Source organism: Neoarius graeffei, chromosome 27 (genome assembly GCF_027579695.1).
Source record: "Neoarius graeffei isolate fNeoGra1 chromosome 27, fNeoGra1.pri, whole genome shotgun sequence".
Lineage (NCBI taxonomy): Eukaryota > Metazoa > Chordata > Actinopteri > Siluriformes > Ariidae > Neoarius > Neoarius graeffei.
The window spans coordinates 27,159,760-27,175,638 of record NC_083595.1 but is presented as its reverse complement, the minus strand read 5'-3'; the positions used below and the strand labels follow the sequence as shown (position 1 = coordinate 27,175,638).

General features: G+C 40.9%; 1 protein-coding gene across 1 annotated transcript in view; it reads left to right on the top strand.

Annotated features, from left to right (window-relative positions):
• Positions 1–15,879, top strand: part of piezo1 (piezo-type mechanosensitive ion channel component 1) — a 353,209-nt gene that overhangs the window by 230,054 nt on the left and 107,276 nt on the right. The window contains exons 7-9 of the mRNA XM_060911720.1: positions 5,957–6,170; positions 13,379–13,553; positions 13,648–13,722. Of these exons, the coding sequence (XP_060767703.1) occupies positions 5,957–6,170; positions 13,379–13,553; positions 13,648–13,722 (464 nt within the window). The remainder of the gene's footprint in view (positions 1–5,956; positions 6,171–13,378; positions 13,554–13,647; positions 13,723–15,879) is intronic.

Here is a 15,879-nt window from a genome sequence, read left to right as displayed (position 1 = left end):
AGTCCAACACTCCAACTGCACCATTTGACGGTGGCTGTTTTAGCGCCATTAACATTAGTTTGTTCCTGAACATGACATATGAACAAGTGAATGTGCTTCTCTTTGTCAGGGAGTGCGAAGTACTCTGTCAGAGATGGTTGGGAGATGGATGTAAGTTCAGAAGGTGTGTTTATTAATACAAGTGAAGACAGGTAAACGATCCAGAATGGCAGGCAAAATCGTAAAACAGTGAAACAGGCAATAGGTCGAGCGAGGCACAAACAGGCTATCATAGACTTGGCAGAATCAAAGACGAGAAACAGGAAATCAGGGATCAGGAACCCAAACAAGGAAATAAGGCTCGGTAATGTGTCAGCAACGCAACTCAATACTTCGCAAAGTAAGTGTGTTTTCACAGTTTTTATATCGGCGCACTGATTGCGTCTTAATCCTGTACAGGTGCGAGTCGTTTACAGTGTGCGAGAGAGTCCTCTTGGTGCGCACACTGTCCAGAGCGTGCCCAAGAGTCTATCTGATGCACACGTACAGGTGTGACACCCTTACATGAAATTAGTACAAAAATTAACGTACAGTGCCTTGCAAAAGTATTCATACCCCTTGAACTTTTTCACATTTTTCCACCTTACAGCCACAAACTTAAAAGTTTTTTATTGAGATTTTATGTGATAGACCAACATGGAGTAGCACATAATTATGAAGTGAAACGAAAAATGATAAATGGTCTTCAAAATTTTAAACAAATAAAAATCTGAAAAATGTGATGTGCATTAGTATTCAGCCCCCCCCGCGTCAATACTTTGTAGAGCCACCTTTTGCTGCAATTACAGCTGCAAGTCTTTTGTGGTATGTCTCTACCAGCTTTGCACATCTAGACACTGAAATTTTTGCCCATTCTTCTTTGCAAAATAGCTCAAGCTCAGCCAGATTGGATGGAGAGCGTCTGTGAACAGCAATTTTCAAGTCTTGCCACAGATGCTCAATGGGATTTAGGTCTGGACTTTGACTGGGCCATTCTAACACATGAATATTCTTTGATCTAAACCATTCCATTGTAGCTCTGGCTGTATGTTTAGGGTCATTGTCTTGCTGGAAGGTGAATCTCCTTCCCAGTCTCAAGTCTTTTGCAGCCTCCAACAGGTTTTCTTCCAGGATTGCCCTGTATTTAGCTCCATCCATCTTCCCATCAACTCTGACCAGCTTCCCTGTCCCTACTGAAAAAAAGCATCCCCATAGCATGATGCTGCCACCACCATGTTTCAAAGTGGGGATGGTGTGTGCAGGGTGATGAGCAGTGTTAGTTTTCCGCCACACATAGCGCTTTGCATTTAGGCCAAAAAGTTCAACTTTGGTCTCATCTGACCAAAGCACCTTCTTCCACATGTTTGCTGTGTCCCCTACATGGCTTCTTATGCCTGTCTTTCAACAATGGCTTTCTTCTTGCCACTCTTCCAAAAAGGCCAGATTTGTGGAGTGTACGGCTTATAGTTGTCCTGTGCACAGATTCTCCCACCTGAGCTGTGGATTTCTGCAGCTCCTCCAGAGTGATCATGGGCCTCTTGGCTGCTTCTCTGACCAGTGCTCTCCTTGCTCGCTCTGTCAGTTTAGGTGGACGGCCGTGTCTTGGTAGGTTTGCAGTTGTGCCATACTTTTTCCATTTTTGAATGATGGATTGAACAGTGCTTCTTGAGATGTTCAGAGCTTGGGATTTTTTTTATAACCTAACCCTGCTTTAAACTTCTCCAGAACTTTATCCCTGACCTGTCTGGTGAGTTCTTTGGTCTTCATGATGCTGTTTGTTCTTCAGTGTTCTCTAACAAACCACTGAGGCCTTCACAGAACAAGTGTATTTATGCTGAGAGTAAATTACACACAGTAGGACTCTATTAACTAATTAGATGACTTCTGAAGGCAATTGATTGCACTGGATTGTATTTAGAGGTATCAGAGTACAGGGGGCTGAATACTAATGCACACCACATTTTTCAGATTTTTATTTGTTTAAATTTTTGAAGACCATTTATCATTTTCGTTTCACTTCACAATTATGTGCTACTCTGTGTTGGTCTATCACATAAAATCTCAATAAAAAACTTTTAAGTTTGTGGTTGTAAGGTGGAAAAATGTGAAAATGTTCGAGGGGCATGAATACTTTTGCAAGACACTGTAGATATAAATATCTTATACTAAATTATTATGGCATGTTACAAAATAAAGAAAAAATCCGAGTCCTCGTCTCCAATTTATGAGTCCGAATGCAGTTAATGAATGCACGAGTCCGAGTCATCAGTGCTCAAGTCCAAGTTGAGTCACGAGTCCTTAAAATTAGGGCGCGAGTTGGACTCGAGTACTACAAGCCTGTTTTGAAATCGATAAAATAAACCACAATTCCACCTTACCTTTGAATAGTTTTAGACCAAATGTCGTAGCATCTTTAGTGCTTTTAGGAACATCATTTTCTTTCATCATTTGTAATTCTTCCTCACTTACGGTGAAGAAGTGATTGGCCGCCATTTTGCCGAGTCACTCAAGGTGATTATCGAGAAATATTCCGAATTAATCAACCAATCGGCACGTATAATTTCCTATAATCACCTGCATATTTATGGTAAAGAAAAATAATCAGTGATGGGGTGGTGATACGGTCTGACATGAAGCAAAGTTATTTTTACGACCACTGTAGTTGAGGCTTTCTCAATAACGACACATCCTGAAATGTTTTTTTAAATAATAAAAAAGCTGTATGAATAAAAAAAACAAAAACACATTACTGTATAGTTATGTTTCACGCAACAAGATAGTTATCAGTTATTACCATTTATGTTATAAGCAGATACAAACAGTCGTTCCTTCACCAGACATTTTCTTTCTCTTGAGTGAGAGAATAATGCAGATTTGCCACATGCAAAGCATCAACACTGGAGAATAAATTCAGCAACGTCTCACAGAAAACTTCTTCATAGCAATATTTACACACTTTTGGTTTAATCCGTTTCTGTGGAGCATCCAATTCCTGTGTATGTTGTTACTATAGAAACAGTAAGGTATCATAACCTGCACATTAATATATATCTGGTATTGAAATGAACTCAACACCAACAGGTTTGAGAATTCATCAGCACTGCAGTCTAGTAGGAAATACCTGTAATTAGCATCAAAGGTATCCATTGCTAGCTTTAATTTATTGTTTTATGTAAATGTATTTATTGTATAATTGTACACTAATGATAAACATGGATTATGATGTATTGCTTACTCCATTTTAACATCTCCTGGTTGACACTTTTGTGAAAAACAAATTTCTCAGACATAAATATTTGAGATTAGACTTCCTCTTTGGTTGCGTGCAGTCTACATGTGGCAAATGTTTACTTTTGATCGATGACCAGATTTAAGATTCGATCAACAAAACGGCCCGATCATCTGCTTCAACTGATTTACAAGTACTGAAGATTATTCTTACAACCCCAATTCCAAAAAAGTCGGGACGCTGTGTAAAACATAAATAAAAACAGAATGTGAAGATTTGTAAATCATGGAAACCCTATATTTCCTTGAAAATAGTACAAAGACAACATATCAGATGTTGAAACTGAGAAATTTTATTGTATTTTGAAAAGTATATGATCATTTTGAATTTGACGTCAGTGACACATTTCAGAAAAGTTAGGACGGGGCAACAAAAGACTGAAACAGCTGTGTAATGCTAAAAAAAATTTATTTGGTTAATTGGCAACAGGCCAATAACATGATTGAGTATAAAACGAGCATCCCAGAGAGGCGGAGTCTCTCAGAAGTAAAGATGGGGAGGGGTTCACCGCTCTGGGAAAGACTACGTGGGCAAACAGTGCAACAATTTAAGAATAACATTCCTCAATGTAAAATTGCAAAGAATTTGGGGATCACATCCTCTAAGGCACATAATATCATTAAAAGATCCAGAGAATCTGGAGAAATCTCTGTATGCAAGAGACAAGGCTGAAAACTGATATTGGGTGCCTGTGATCTTCAGGTCCTCAGGAGACACTGCATTAAAAGCAGACATGTGTCTGTAGTGGAAATCACTGTATGGGCTCAGGAACACTTCAGAAAACCATCGTCTGTGAAAACAGTTCATTACTGCATCCACAAATGCAAGTTAAAACCAGATATAAACAATATCCAGAAACACTGCCAGCTTCTCTGGGCCTGAGCTCTTTTATGATGGACTGAGGCGAAGTGGAAAACTGCCCCGATGTCTGACGAATCAAAAGTAGAAATTATTTTTAGAAATCATGGACACCATGCTCTCCAGGCTAAAGAGGAGAGGGACCAGCCGGCTTGTTATCAGTGTACAGTTCAAAAGCCAGCATCTGTGATGGTATGAGGGTGCATTAGTGCACGTGCCATGGGTAGCTTGTACATCTGGGAAAGCATCATGAATGGAGAATGATATATACACATTTCAGAGCAATATGCTGCCATCCAAACAAAGTTTCAGGGAAGACCTTCCTTCTTTCAGCAAGACAATGCCAAACCGCTTTCTACACATATTAAAACTGCATGGCTCCAGAGTAAAAGAGTCCAGGTGCTAAACTGGCCTGCCTGCAGTCCAGTCCTGTCTTCCATTTAAAACATTTGGTGCATTATGAAGCGCAAAATACGACAAAGGAGATGCTGAACTGTTGAGCAACTGAAATTGTATATCAGGCAAAAATGGGACAACATTTCTCTCTCTGAACTACAGCAATTGGTCTCCTCAGTTCACAAACATTTACAGAGTGTTGTAGCCTGGCAAGCCAGACTAAATGTGAATATTTAGTCTGGCCTCGATCCGTACACATTTCCGAAGCGGGTAGGAGGAACAAACCACTGTCTTTCAAACTGTCTGTGCGTATAGGCCAACGCTCTGACCAATCAGCGCAACAGTGACTGTGACGTAGTCAGAGCGACAGAAAGCAGTGGGGGAGACCTTGAAATTAAATAATTTTTCAAAATGTGTATTAATTAATAAACAGGTTCTAGATATTAAGAAGTTTGGAGATAATGACCACAAGTTTGGAGTCTGTACCACATACACATTTTTTCCAAGTGTTTTTCAAGGGTTTGCTTAAACTGTTTGTGAGAGTTTTTATTTAGTGGTGTTTGGTGAAATAATTTCCCTTAAATTTAAAATAACGGCAAAATAAGAAACAATCAAAAAGTAATGTTTCAAAGCTGTTTATTAATTCTTCGTACTGCACAAACTAGCCCCATCCTTTTGGCTACGAGCGGAGCCAGCTGGTAGATCAGACTTTTGCCATAGCCGGTCGGCAAAACAGCGAAAACGTCCTTCTTGAAAAGGAATGAGCGGAGAGCCTCTTCCTGCTCATGTTTCAACGAAAACTCCAAGTCTAATTCTTCTAAAACTGATTCCAAAGCGGAGTCAAACGCGCGCTGTTCACTAGCCGTAGCCATCTTTCCTGGTGTGCTTTCTCCAGCGTCGCGCAGCTTTGTCGTCACTCCTGCAAAAGCCCACCCAAAGAATCCAAACAAAAACCTTGCGTTGTGATTGGCGGGCACGATTTGATGCCCTGGGTGTTTTTGTTTATATGGTGCGAGGCTAGACCCATTCGCTAGGCAAAAAATATTTTTGGCCGCTAGGCGGTTGGGTCTAGTTTACTAGGCTAAGAGTGTTGTTAAAAGTAGAGGTGATGCAACACAGTGGTAAACATGCCCCTGTCCCAACTTTTTTGAAACATGTTGCTGACATCAAATTCAAAATGAGCATATATTTTTTTTCAAAAAACAATAAAATTCCTCAGTTTCAACATTTGTTGTTGTCTTTGTATTATTTTCACTGAAATATAGGGTTTCCATGATTTTCAAATTATCACATTCTGTTTTTATTTACAGTTTACACAGCATCCCAATTTGTTTGCAATTGGGGTTGTATTTGCTTGAAAAATAATTATTTATCAGTATGTGATACTCTCCACAGGTATCACATTGCCCTCAGCTTTCTCCTCCTTCTACTTCCTGCTCTTCATCTTTGTGTGTACCTGGTGGGCCTGCCATCTTCCCATCAGCCACCTGGGTTTCAACACGCTGTGTGTGATGGTGGGCTTGTTCACAGCGGGGCACTTGGTGTGTTTGTACTTGTACCAGAGTACAGTGGCGCAGAGCTTCCTCACCCCGAGCAGTCTGTGGGCCAGGTACACTTTAGCACTACACACTCCTCCAGGCACATCACTGCTGCTCTGCTTAATGAGCACAACACAACTGCACCAAACACACACACACGAAACACACATTTACTAGTCTGTGTTTGATTATTGGGAACTTCTTGCTAACTTCTAACTTCAGTCTTGCTCTAAGAGTGATGAGGCATTGGGGCTTGTCTGTAAAGAGAGGTTTTCCAAACATGTTTTTCTTAGTTACGTTCTACACAAGTGCTTAGGTCATTGCTTGAAAAATTACCATGCATTCAACTTGCCTCAGAAGTGGGATAGTTGTAGCTCAGAATGATGCTACATGAATGATGTAGAGTTTGAGCTATAGAGTGAGGAAAAACACTGTGGGACGACACCCTGTTCACCTTTTCTTCACGTCAAGCTATCTAGCTAACTCTGATGACTGATGTATACAGTGGTGCTTGAAAGTTTGTGAACCCTTTAGAATTTTCGATATTTCTGCATAAATATGACCTAAAACATCATCAGATTTTCACACAAGTCCTAAAAGTAGATAAAGAGAATCCAGTTAAACAAATGAGACAAAAATATTATACTTGGTCATTTATTTATTGAGGAAAACGATCCAATATTACATATCTGTGAATGGCAAAAGTATGTGAACCTCTAGGATTAGCAGTTAATTTGAAAGTGAAATTAGAGTCAGGTGTTTTCAATCAATGGGATGACAATCAGGTGTGAGTGGGCATCCTGTTTTATTTAAAGAACAGGGATCTATCAAAGTCCGATCTTCACAACACATGTTTGTGGAAGTGTATCATGGCACAGACAAAGGAGATTTCTGAGGACCTCAGAAAAAGTGTTGTTGATGCTCATCAGGCTGGAAAAGGTTACAAAACCATCTCTAAAGAGTTTGGACTCCACCAATCCACAGTCAGACAGATTGTGTACAAATAGAGGAAATTCAAGACCATTGTTAGATCATGTGGACAAGCCAGAAGGCTATTGGAAAAATGTTTTGTGGACGGATGAGACCAAAATAGAACTTTTTAGTTTAAATGAGAAGCATTATGTTTGGAGAAAGGAAAACACTGCATTCCAACATAAGAACCTTATCCCATCTGTGAAACATGGTGGTGGAAGTATCATGGTTTGGGCCTGTTTTGCTGCATCTGGGCCAGGACGGCTTGCCATCATTGATGGAACAATGAATTCTGAATTATACCAGCGAATTCTAAAGGAAAATGTCAGGACATCTGTCCATGAACTGAACCTCAAGAGAAGGTGAGTCATGCAGCAAGAGAACGACCCTAAGCACACAAGTCGTTCTACCAAAGAATGGTTAAAGAAAAATAAAGTTAATGTTTTGGAATGGCCAAGTCAAAGTCCTGACCTTAATCCAATGGAAATGTTGTGGAAGGACCTGAAGCGAGCAGTTCATGTGAGGAAACCCACCAACATCCCAGAATTGAAGCTGTTCTGTACGGAGGAACGGGCTAAAATTTCTCCAAGCCGGTGTGCAGGACTGATCAACAGTTACCGGAAACGTTTAGTTGCAGTTATTGCTGCACAAGGGGGTCACGCCAGATACTGAAAGCAAAGGTTCACATACTTTTGCCACTCAGAGATATGTAATATTGGATCATTTTCCTCAATAAATAAATGACCAAGTATAATATTTTGTCTTATTTGTTTAACTGGATTCTCTTTATCTACTTGTAGGACTTGTGTGAAACTCTGATGATGTTGTAGGTCCTATTTATGCAGAAATATCGAAAATTCTAAAGGGTTCACAAACTTTAAAGCACCACTGTATTTTCCTCCTCAAATCAGCAAACTGTATAGTTGGTGTTATAGATCCAACAAGCCAATATGTCTGTATGTTAGGCATCTAAAGAGATATCACACAGCAATAAATCTTGATACCAATTTATGACCATTCGAATCAAATTTTAAAAAAAAATGAATAGCGATTATTATCATGCTGCATAATCTCCTAGTTTTTCCTAACTGTAATTGTGTTGTACAGACATCAGAGGGTAACGTACAATATTGGGAATGCACGTGACTTCACTGTAGGTGGAAGTAACAGCTCTAATGCTGAAAAAAAAACGGATCTAAAATGGGAAAGAGCTGTTGTGTGATTGACTGTACAAATAGATTTCACAAGAAATCAGAGCTCTCTTTTTACAGAAGAGTGTAAGGTTATTTTATACCTCGAACTTGCTGTTTAGAGCATCAGAACGTGTTGGGATTTCTGTTCCTGTGGCCACAGTTATCTCTGTGCCAATATTTTATGGGTCTAACACACACACACACACACACACACACACACACCTGCATTAGTTTGCTACAGTTATTTTACTAAGATCATGGTGAAATTATGTTGTGTTATTTTGCCTGAGTTCGAGCACAAGTCTCGTGTTCAAACAAAGAAAAGTCCTTTTAATTTTGAATTTTAATAGAAGCTGCCATTTTGTTTTGGGGCGGTTCTAGGGTTGGTCTCTTGTACTGGGACAAAGCTTTAAAAATTGTTGGCGGAAGTTCAGAGGTCAGTGTAGTCTGGAGCCACTCAGTGTCGGAATTGTCTCAATGCAATAAAGGCGCTTTCACAGGTAACCTCTTTTGTGTAAGTGTGGTTTTTTTGGCCACTTTTGAAGTTCAGACTTCCACGACAGGAGAAGCAAATAGAGGCAATGGAAATGTTCATAAAAGTTTATGAAGAAAAGACCTATTTGATATCAAGTCTGTGAAGGTTCTCAGTTATCGAGGTCATCATAAACTGTAGGTACTAAAAAAGGCAACTGGACTTACTTGAAATTCTTGAAGATGTTTCACTTCTCATCCAAAAGGCTTCTTCAGTTCTGTCTGACTAGTGGGGAGTTCCAGGTATTTATCCTCTAGTGCAGTGGTTTTCAAAGTGGGGGCCGCCAGGGGGCGCTAGGGGGGGCCTCAGAAAGTTGGAGGGACGATAACAAAAAAATTGCGAAAAAAAAATATTTTTAAAATAATTATTATTAAATATATTGTAATTAGTTTTTTAATCATTATTATAAAATATAATTATTAATAATAATACATGGGCGGCACGGTGGTGTAGTGGTTAGCGCTGTCGCCTCACAGCAAGAAGGTCCGGGTTTGAGCCCCGGGGCCGGCGAGGGCCTTTCTGTGCGGAGTTTGCATGTTCTCCCCGTGTCCGCGTGGGTTTCCTCCGGGTGCTCCGGTTTCCCCCACAGTCCAAAGTCATGCAGGTTAGGCTAACTGGTGACTCTAAATTGAGCGTAGGTGTGAATGTGAGTGTGAATGGTTGTCTGTGTCTATGTGTCAGCCCTGTGATGACCTGGCGACTTGTCCAGGGTGAACCCCACCTTTCGCCCGTAGTCAGCTGGGATAGGCTCCAGCTTGCCTGTGACCCTGTAGAACAGGATAAAGCGGCTAGAGATAATGAGATGAGATGAGATAATAATACATCATATCGAAACGTTGTTTGCCATGCTCATCTCTCCGATTGCCTGTGACGTTGTGGTTTGCGCCATTTATCAAGCTGCTTTGCTCCTCAAACTAGCGTATTGTGGAGGAATACTATTTTGTAAAGCACTTGAAAGAAGAACTACTGGGAAAGACATTTTTCAAGTTTTGGACGATTACATCGAGTCTAACGGATTGGACTGGACCCGTTGTGTGGGGGTGTGTTCGGATGGAGCCGCGGCAATGACCGTGAAGATCAGTGGAGTGACCGCTCTCATTAAGCAGAAGGCCCCGCATGTAGTGGCCACACACTGCATGCTCCATCGCGAGGCACTGGTCGCAAAAAGGATGGATAACGAGTTGAATCAGGTACTACAGGAGGTTATACAAGTAGTGAATTTGATTAAAGCCCGTCCCATGAAACACAGACTGTTTACCCTGCTTTGTAATGAGATGGGCACTCGTTTTGAGGGGCTGCTGCTTCACTCGAACGTGCGCTGGCTGTCACGGGGCGCAGTTTTGAACCGTGTCTATGAGCTGCGGAGGGAGGTTGCAGAGTTCCTCTCATCTGAAAAGCATCAGCTGGCAGATCGGTTCACCGATGCAACCTGGATCCGCAAACTTGCATGCATGTCAGACATTTTCCAGCATCTAAATGTACTGAATCAAAGCATGCAAGGACGTGACACATACATACTCCAGGTGCAAGACAAAGTGCGTGCTTTTTCCAAAAAGATCATGCTGTGGTCAAACAAGCTCCAGGAGGGAGTTACAGAAATGTTCCCACTACTTCACCAGGAGCTGCTGTCATGTGATGATTTGGGCTCCGTCTCTCCATTGATCCAGTCCCACCTGGAGCACCTCCAAGGATATTTCAAAGACCATTTCCCTGACCTCGAAAACACACATTTAAACTGGGTTAGGAACCCCTTTGCCCCCGGTGTCGGTTCTAGTCTGGACTTAAAGTCACAGGAGGAGCTGATTGAGATGACAAACTCAGGGGATTTAAAAATGGACTTTGAGGCTCTTCCCCTGTCTAACTACTGGCTACATGTAAGAAAGGACTATCCCAGCTTGGCTGACAGGGCATTGAAATGCCTTCTCCCTTTTGCAACAACCTACTTGTGTGAGTCTGGCTTTTCAACTTTAAAGGTACTGAAAACCAAACATAGAGCACGTCTACATGTGGACAATGACATGCGTATGGCACTGACGGAGATTAATTCCAGGGTTGACAAACTATGTAGGAGCCACCAAGCCCATCCCTCCCACTAGTGTAAACCGTCTGTCACTCCCAAACACACACACACACACACACACAATTGAGAGTGGTTTGATTTCTTTTGTGCTGTTCTTATCAACAGTTTGTTGAAAAGTTTATTGTTCAGTGCGAAAATATTTGTGTTGAAAACATGTTGGTTAATAATATTCTTATGCTAAACAAATGTAACAATTATTGAATATTGAATAAAAGTAAGAGAAAACATTCTAAAAGTTGATGTTTCTTTACATATTTTGTAGCATTGTCTGTGGGTTTGCAAAGGGGGTCCCCGGCCAGAAGCTAATGCTGTTTGGGGGGCCTTGGCATGGAAAAGTTTGGGAACCCCTGCTCTAGTGGACCAAAAGCAACCCTAAGGAGAGTCGTTGAGGTCACATGGGTTGTTCACCCTCTCGGTCATCCTGTAGGTGTTAGGGTCACTGGAGGCCGGGTGTGAGTGGTGTTAGCAGCCTAGAGGGTCGTTCAAGTGATCTGTGGGTCGTTGGCTCTCTCTGCCATCATGTGAGTCAGTGAAGTCAGCTGAGTCTTTGGTGTGGATGTGTATTCAGTTTTCTGGGAAGTGTGCCAAGGACTGCATTGTAGGTGGCTGATAAGTGGTGTCTCAGACCACCTCCTCTGTTCAGCGATGGTTGTTCCAGGTTGACAAAGATGGCTTCTTTTACTCCTCTTTCAAACCACTGGTCTTCTCTGGCTAAAATACGTACATTGCAGTCCTGAAACGACTAGAGGATAAATACGTGAAACTCCCCACTAGTCAGACAGAACCGAAGAAGCCTTTCGGATGAGAGGTGAAACATCTTCAAGAATTTCAAGCAAGTTCAGTTGCCTTTTTTAGCACCTATGATTTATTTGGTATTAACTTTTTCATTTTTAATAAAAGGAATACTTTAGTTAATAGGCCATGATATTTTACTCCAGCCTAACAAATGTGAGTAAATTTGTTGAAATCCTACAAATCCTGTTGGTTATTAAGAAAATGAAACAATATTTTTTTATTAACTAAAAACAATTAAATTGATTAAAAAAACGGAAAATAAATGTTGCTTCTTTTTTTTTTGTAATTAAAAATTTCTTCATTTTTTTCCCCCAAAAACATGGTGGGAAAATCAAATCATGAACCCAGTATCGTGAATTGAATCGAATCGAATCGTGAATTGTTCTATGCCTACTGTATGATGATTGAATTTTTAAAGGTAAGATGTGCTACTTTGTTTACTTATGATGTTGTGAGCAGCCATGTTGATTTGATGTTCAGCTTGAAAGATCTCGTACGGTAGGTGAGAAGGCTCGTGCCAAGTAGGAATTTTGAATTGATTACATTTTTCATTGCTTTTTTCCTGGTCAGAGTTCAGGAATTACTGATAAAACGCAGTCTCTAATAAAACACAGCACTATTTTTTCTCCTATGCTGCATATTTTCCAGGTTATTTCTCCGAGTAAGAAATAAAAAGAAACCAATTATTGCTCATTTCACTGAAAATAACTGAAAGGTGTTTTTTTTCCCCACTCCTGCATCCTTTCCCCTTCAAGTAAACTGAATTGTATTCATTTTCAATCTGAGCATATCTAAAGTCGTGTACATTTCTATGTGGTAGAATTAGAACAGCAGGTTCATTCAGGGGAAAGTGGTAGGAAATTGTGCACAGGTCTAGTTGATGATGTTGTTGTTGGATCACAGCATGTGTCACATGCAGTATGTTGGTGTTTGATGTCGACTCATTGTTTCGGGAGGAGAATGTTGGTGTTCTGCTACTTGTTTATATCTGGAGTCCAGACGATGGATGATGGTGCAACACGCACCACGCAATTCATCGTCGTGATTACTACAATTTGCATAGAACATATTTCATAACGTATCACCGTGATTAGTTGTGTTGTTTGGAATTGTCGTCCTACTTCTCAGCTCCTAAACATTTCTGAAGTGCGCTGTATTTGCTGGCTTTACAGCAGCTGAGAGTCATTACAGTGTGTTGGAAGGCGTCCCACTCTCTTTGGATTAGACACAGGATATCATATAAATGAAACTTTCAGCAGCTAGAATTAATGGTGCTACTGGGATACTCTCATTGTGCTATTGTGTTAGTGTTATTTTTCCTTTCACACATTATATTTCTCTCCCCAATTCCTGTTCTCACCTACATTTTGCCCCTCATCTTTCAAACCGATAACACCACTCACTCATAATCTGTGTTATGTAAATGTGAGAAGGAAGAGGCAGCGTGTGATGAACGTAGGATGATGTGTCGTGTATAAGTGTGAGTGGGTGCAGGGATGAAGACTTGGCTGGGAATGTTCCAGATTGTTGATTTTCCATGGTGCGAGTGAAGGGGAGCAAGGATTGACAGGAAGTGAAGTGATCTGGGAAGTCCCCTAGCTGTGAGGGCTCGATGCCATACTGGCATAGACATACTCTGAGACATAAAAGCTTAGAAATGAGGACACACACACATCATTCTAACCTGAAGCTTCTCTTTTTCTCCAGGCTTTTTGGCCTTAAGGATATAATTTCCCCTTTTAATTGCTCCTCCTACGCCGATGACCTCATATTCAACACAAAGCATGATTGGCCCGTGTACGTCAATCCAGGCATCCTCTTACTCCTCTACATCACCGTAGTAACAGTTCTGAAGATCAGCAGTCATGGTTCCGTAGAAAAGGTGCTTGGGCAATTTTTTTTTTTTACTGAATCACTACTGCCATTTTACTTTAAGATCTGGTGCTTATTAGTGTATATTGTGATTGGTTTTACAGAATGAGGAAGCGGGAGAGGAGGTGGAGCTAATGCCACGGGGGGTAGGCCGCAAAACCCCTGAAGATGACACTAAGGTGGGTCCACAAACATACTAGGCCTGGTGAACTCATTTACTGCATTCATTTTTGAATTAGTTTACATACAAAGGCACATGGGAAAGCCATGGCCTAATGGTTCGAGAAGCAGCTTTGGGACCAAAAGGTCGCCTGTTTAATTCCCTGGGCCAGTAGGAATGGCTGAAATGCCCTTGAGCAAGGCATCTAACTCCCAGCTGCTCCCCAGGCTGCCCACTGCAGTGGGTATGTCACGGTCCTAGTGTACATTGCTCTGAAGAGCATCGGCTTAATGCCTGTAATGCTCATAATAATAATAATAATGGTATATTAGCATTTTCCAAAACAAAATCTGGCTCTTACAATGCTAAAAACTATCTATAAACAAAGATAAAGACACAAACTTAAGAAACAGGCTAAGAAAATAATCAGAAATTCTAGGGAAAAAATACAGTGTAAAAGAAATCTAAATAATGGTACTAATAAACAGCATATAGCAACAAAAAACAATAAGTAAAATAAACCGTACAACCCCAATTCCAAAAAAGTTGGGACAAAGTACAAATTGTAAATAAAAATGGAATGCAATGATGTGGAAGTTTCAGAATTCCATATTTTATTCAGAATAGAACATAGATGACATATCAAATGTTTAAACTGAGAAAATGTATCATTTTTTTTTAAAGATTTTTTGGGGGCTTTTTTCACCTTTTTGTTGGATAGGACAGAAATTTATTGGATAGGACAGAAATGAGCGGGAGAGAGAGACGGGGAGGGATCGGGAAATGACCTCGGGTCGGATTCGAACCTGGGTCCCCGGATTTATGGTATGGCGCCTTATCCACCTGAGCCATGACGCCCCCAGAAAATGCATCATTTAAAGAGAAAAATTAGGTGATTTTTAAATTTCATAACAACAACACATCTCAAAAAAGTTGGGACAAGGCCATGTTTACCACTGTGAGACATCCCCTTTTCTCTTTACAACAGTCTGTAAACGTCTGGGGACTGAGGAGACAAGTTGCTCAAGTTTAGGGATAGGAATGTTAACCCATTCTTGTCTAATGTAGGATTCTAGTTGCTCGACTATCTTGGGTCTTTTTTGTCGTATCTTCCGTTTTATGATGCGCCAAATGTTTTCTATGGGTGAAAGATCTGGACTGCAGGCTGGCCAGTTCAGTACCCGGACCCTTCTTCTACGCAGCCATGATGCTGTAATTGATGCAGTGTGTGGTTTGGCATTGTCATGTTGGAAAATGCAAGGTCTTCCCTGAAAGAGACGTCGTCTGGATGGGAGCATATGTTGCTCTAGAACCTGGATATACCTTTCAGCATTGATGGTGTCTTTCCAGATGTGTAAGCTGCCCATGCCACACGCACTAATGCTGCGTTCATGTGCTATGGGAATTATGGTAAATACCAAACGCTGACATGGAAAGCACACATGAACGCCCCCTCTTGTGGTATTTTCCACTGGGCAACTCGTAGAAAATTTTGATACACGAGTTGCCGAGATGAGCTGAACTTTAACCTTTTCAACATGGCGGCGAGCGGTACAAGACACTTGAATGTTAAGCATTGTACGCTACTAAAGTTTTTTTTTACTAGTACTAGTGGGTAGTTTTTGGTGTCTATGCAATGTTGCGTCATTAACAAGTGTAATATAATACGTTAGAAATCCGTTTCCTTTAAAAATGTGTTGTTATAGTTTGTTTTTACCTATCCAGAGCAGACGCTATTGCTAACGATAGCTAACTAACTATTGCTAACTCGCAGTCCGCGTCCTTTGTCAACAACAAAAGCATGTGAACACAACACACTAGTAAATACCACTTCCCAACTGGAAAATATCATCTTCCCATAGCACATGAACGCAGCATTATGCAACCCCATACCATCAGAGATGCAGGCTTCTGAACTGAGCGCCGATAACAACTTGGGTCGTCCTTCTCCTCTTTAGTCCGAATGACACGGCGTCCCTGATTTCCATAAAGAACTTCAAATTTTGATTCGTCTGACCACAGAACAGTTTTCCACTTTGCCACAGTCCATTTTAAATGAGCCTTGGCCCAGAGAAGACGTCTGCGCTTCTGGATCATGTTTAGATACGGCTTCTTCTTTGAACTATAGAGTTTTAGCTGGCAATGGCGGATGGCACGGTGAATTGTTTCCACAGAT